A 5,000-nucleotide genomic window follows, 5' to 3' on the forward strand; every position below is an offset into this window, starting at 1 on the left:
TCCAGTAAATTCAAATATTTTATTTTCAGTTGTTATCTTTGTTGTCAATTCAAATTCAGAATGTAACAAATGTACGTGTAGTGGTGTATCAAATGTTTTATGTAAGTAAAATTCACTTATTTTCTGCCAAAGTACAGGAAAAACAAGCTCTGAAAGTACATTCAGAGTATAATAAATGTGTCACAACCCAGTATGGTATTAGTTAAAGTACTGGGTAAGTGAAAACGCATAAAATTCATACTATAAACTGATTTCAACGCTTGGTCAAATTTATGTGCATTAAAACATCAATGGCGTTACTCTTCATTTCATGAAAGCTAATTCAAAGTACATGTACTCTTCGTAGACAACAAATGTAGAAGACCAATAAACAGTCACTTTTCTTGTGAATAAAGAAAATTTAATTTTAAAGGATGTTTGTCTGCTCTTTTCAATTAAAATAATTAATGTTGCTTTTATCAACGTCCAGTGCTGTGTAATTTTACTTTTGTTGTGTTAGGACAAGCAGGGCCAACAATAATGCCAAGGATGTTATACCAGAGGAAGTGCAAAGTCCTTCAGAAGGTGCTCAATAATTAGCTAATAATAACCTACGGGTACCGGTAGTTATAATAATAATATTTGTTATTGTAACTAGTTTCTTTCCTGCAGGCAGTTAGCTCTTTTCATGGACTGAAGCTTCGCTATGGCAGTGCATGTAATAGCCAATAAAAAATTAATACTGTAACAGTCTTGATAATTTTATATACATGTACCCGGTGTCACAATGTTCATCCCATACTTTTTATTTGAAGTCTCCAAGATGTGGACAATGTGGCAGAGTGAACTCCAGTCTCGAGTAATTTTGGGCTCAGCTTCCTTTGTTCCTAAAGCACAACCACTCCAATATACGTGTACATATAAGGGTTTTGACTGACTGATTACTTGTGGTAATTGACTAACCAACTAACATGTACCAACCCACTGAATGACTGGGTGGGTGGCTGGCTGGCTGGCTGATTGACTGACAGATAAGAGTCTTTCGGCAAGTGTTTGCTTACAATTTCAAGATTGATTGTTTGATTACAGACGACAAGATAAAGTTGGTCAATGGAGAAGGGTTTGCACCATCACATCATGAGATAGCTGCTAAAATTCACAGTCGTCGATTTAGAGAGTGAGTGCCGCAATGTAAGGGCTGGGATGGATAAAATAGTGACATATTACACTGGTGTGCAACATCTTAACTTGTATTCTTATTGTCAATAGCAGTGCAGTAAGACCAAACTGAGAAAAACAGTTTTTACTAATATTTTTGGCAAAGAGAAAGATATAATAAAAATAAAAAACATAACGTTCTTAGTTTCTTGTACTTCAAGATACACAGTTAATACACTTGTTCCATTAACATTATTTTGCGTGTACAAACTGGTGGTCTTCATGAATTTGCAGGTACTGTTCTCAGGTTCAGGACAAGGAGGTAGATTCTGTTGCCTCTGAGCTGTTGAAAGAACTTGTTCGCTTTCAGGACAGACAGTTTCACAGAGATCCAATCAAGGTAAGTTATTTACCAGTACTTTCGGTTACTGCTAACATGTCCCCATGTAGATTTTAAATTAATTCCTTCTTGTCGCATTTTTTAGAAAGTCCACACATAGAAGTCTCATTTTGTTTCTGGAATTTTTGTCAGTAGTGTACTTAGTCTCAAGTAAATGAGATTGTTATAAAATCTGTCACCTTGACAACATCTAGGTACACTAAAAAACTGCATCCCCTTTAAGCCATTCCTGAGATTCTTATAAATCTGTTACCTTGACAACATCTACAATCTTGGACAAAACTTTCCAGAAAAAAATCTCACATGAACATCCTTGAACATACCCTCACAAGCAAGGTTTATTTTATCCCCTGTCTATTTGTCCATTGTCTTTGACTGTTTCTTGTTGTCACAATATCATGACATCAGTCACGTTGTCTCCCTTAGAAATGTTACCATCTCATCTCCTTTATGGTTCCCTGCTTGCAGAGGTCTCTTTTCCTTTGTGTTCGCTGGGCTGACGAGTACAGGAAAAGAGACCTCTGCTATGGGTCGAAACTCACTTTGATCCAATCGCTGTCCACAACCTTGGACAGCACTCTTCAAACCACATGCCCTATGATATATGTGCTGACTCAGACTTGAGCCCACCTTGTCCCGCACATTCCTTTACAGTAATTCTGCTGTTGTGAAGTGAGCCCACGCAACATGAAGTATCACTTGGAGATCTGGTTGCTAAGTAACCGCGGCGCATGCTCAACACTGTGAGTTTCAACCCATGGCAGAGGTCTTTTTTCCCATACTTGTCAGCCCAGCTGAAAGAAAAGAGACCTCACTGCTAGCAGGGAACCTTTATGGTACCATTCTTAGCCATTTATTTATCAAAGGCACTTCCTGTTATCATCCCATTTTATTATTCTGTGTTCCTAAGATTTTCATTAATCTTGCAGTTGAATTATGTTTGATGATTAGGCTAAGGCTAAGAGAAGATTTGTCCTGGGCTTGAGGGAGGTCAGCAAGCACTTGAAGTTAAGAAAATTGAAATGTGTCATTATTTCTTCAAATGTTGAACGAATCAAATCAGAAGGTTAGTACCACTGAGTAGATTAAGCTGGATGAACAAGAGATTTGATGTTAACCTGTTACTTTCAGTGTACTGTACCCTATTTATACACTTTTGAGATGTAGAATGGTTAAATAATTTACGGTATTATTCTTTGGTGTTTCAGGATCATTAATGTTGTAAGTTTAGTGATATGGTGACCTTTGTTCCAAATATCAAATAAAACTAATTCTAAATGATGTGTTCATAAGGCCTACATGTACCTTTGGCCATAGCACAAACAACCTGTGTCCCTTTTACAGCATTTGTATGACCTCTTAAACAAGGAACATGGGGTTAGAGGTCTGCAGACCCAACAGGTTGAAAATTAGAAACTTTTGATCTTACTCAGTTTCATTCTCACAGACCGTAGATAAATCTGAAAGTTGCTACATGTAACTATTACTTACACACCTAGTATAAGATTTACATGTATTATTAAATTTTCAAACTTGGATAACACATTTCGCATGCTCTGATTGGTTCACTCGATCTCGGTTATCAGCTCATATACCTTAGTTTGACCTTATAATATTATGGCAAATGATTGCGCTAAGCATTGCTAAATGGCATGTATTAAAACAAGGAACTCTGGAACACCCTGGAAGTAACCCAAAACCCTCAATTTGGCTAACCCCTAGGCCTAGCTAGGCCTTAAGTTGGTTTTTAGGCCTAGGGTTAGCACACCAGAACACTTCCAAACACCCTGGAAGTTAGGGTTAGCCCTCAATTTGGCTAACCCTAGGCCTAAAAACCAACTTAATTAAGGCCTAGCTAGGCCTAGGGTTAGCCAAATTGAGGGTTTTGGGTTACTTCCTGGGTGTTCTGGTGTTCCAGGGTGTTCCGGTGTTCCTGGTTTTAGTACATGCCTTGCTAAACTAAAAATGTTTTCGCTGGAAAGCGAAATTTCTCTCTGACTAAAGCCAAAGAAGGGAAAAAAAATTTTTTGTGGAATGTTTGGATCAATTCTGACGTTTAGAAGTATGGGAAAAGGCAAGAAATGTTTTTGTGATGAGCCTACGTATGTCTGACTTCAAGGTATTACACACTATCGCATCTTCATCAAGTTTTTTCGATTTTGCTCGGATTTTCATGCTTTTTTGCCTTGTATTTTGTACTTCCAAATTTTTGGAGTTTAAGGAATTTAATAAAACGATTATTCCCTGAGCGCTTGTTGGATATGAAACTGGTTATAGCCAACTCGGAGCTACGCACCTCATTGACCATTTACCATCTCATATCCAACGTGCGCTCATGGAATAATTATTGTTAAAATTTTTTTCTTATCTTTTGTGGATTTTATCTCTGTTTGATTGAAGGAGGCTTAGATGAAGCCCTCCAGGGCATAATAGCCTTGTGTCAGGAGAATCTGGTCCCTGTTGTGTATGCGCTTAAGCGTCAGTCATTGGGGAAAGTTTTGTTAAAGAAAGTTCCTGTCAGTATTGTTGGGATTTTTAACTATGATGGAGCAGAGGTGAGTAGAGTTCCAGACAGTCCTATGTTGGCAAGTACTTTACGAATGAATGACCTCCAGTTAAACGTGATAATGTATGGTTTATGGTGTAGGATTTATGTACCATGGCAGTTTACAATGATAAGATCCAATCAAGAATAATTGTTCTTTCTGTACCTGGTGAGATCAGACCCCGGGGATCAGACTTCAGCTTGTAAAGGCATCGCCAGCAGCCACTATCAGTTCATATAAAATATGAAGGGGGTTGTTTCTAAAGAAACTGTGGTGCTGCGTCGGTGGGGAAGTAGTATTCAAAAATTTGGTTTATCAATGGAGTTGATAATGTAAATTGGCCACCGTACAGAGAGGCTGACGCTCAAAACGTCAGCTTTTAGAATCTCTGTACGGTGGCCAATTTACATTATCAACTCCATTGATAAACCAAATTTTCATATAAAATATGGACTAAGTTTTCATCTCACCCACCCATGCAACCCACACTTGTATATGAAAGGAGGACAAAGTGAAAATTGCTTGAATTGTTTAGTTAAGTGTGAGGATCACTAAGCACTATCTTCTGTCTAAAACCCACTCCAAAAACATACATTCCTTTTACTCACGGAACGATAGACTGAATGCATAAATGGCGGCCAAAAAATATTCTTTTTTTTATGTGCTAATAAGGCTCACTAGCCTCATTTGCATGGACAAAATACAAAAGAATTGTTGCTTGAGAGCTAGGCTAGTGAGTCTCATTAGCATTTAAACAAAGGAATATATTTTTGGTCACCATTTATGCATTCGGTCAATAGCTGTGGTCAAACCTGGATAAAAGTGCTTAATGCTGTGCTCCATAAAGTTTCAAAGTCAAAGGCCCTGTGAGCCAACTCAGCGATGCATGTCACAATCTGTCCTCAACAACTCAGTCT

At 37.9% G+C, this 5,000-nt stretch overlaps 1 protein-coding gene across 1 annotated transcript in view; it reads left to right on the forward strand.

Moving 5' to 3' along the window:
* Positions 1–5,000, forward strand: part of LOC138042775 (titin homolog) — a 21,912-nt gene that overhangs the window by 13,123 nt on the left and 3,789 nt on the right. Inside the window, exons 7-11 of the mRNA XM_068888776.1 lie at positions 500–564; positions 1,069–1,156; positions 1,432–1,537; positions 2,489–2,603; positions 3,938–4,092. Coding sequence (XP_068744877.1) covers positions 500–564; positions 1,069–1,156; positions 1,432–1,537; positions 2,489–2,603; positions 3,938–4,092 — 529 coding nt within the window. The remainder of the gene's footprint in view (positions 1–499; positions 565–1,068; positions 1,157–1,431; positions 1,538–2,488; positions 2,604–3,937; positions 4,093–5,000) is intronic.

This window comes from Montipora capricornis, chromosome 3 (assembly GCF_036669925.1).
Source record: "Montipora capricornis isolate CH-2021 chromosome 3, ASM3666992v2, whole genome shotgun sequence".
In the NCBI taxonomy this organism is placed as follows: Eukaryota; Metazoa; Cnidaria; class Anthozoa; order Scleractinia; family Acroporidae; genus Montipora; species Montipora capricornis.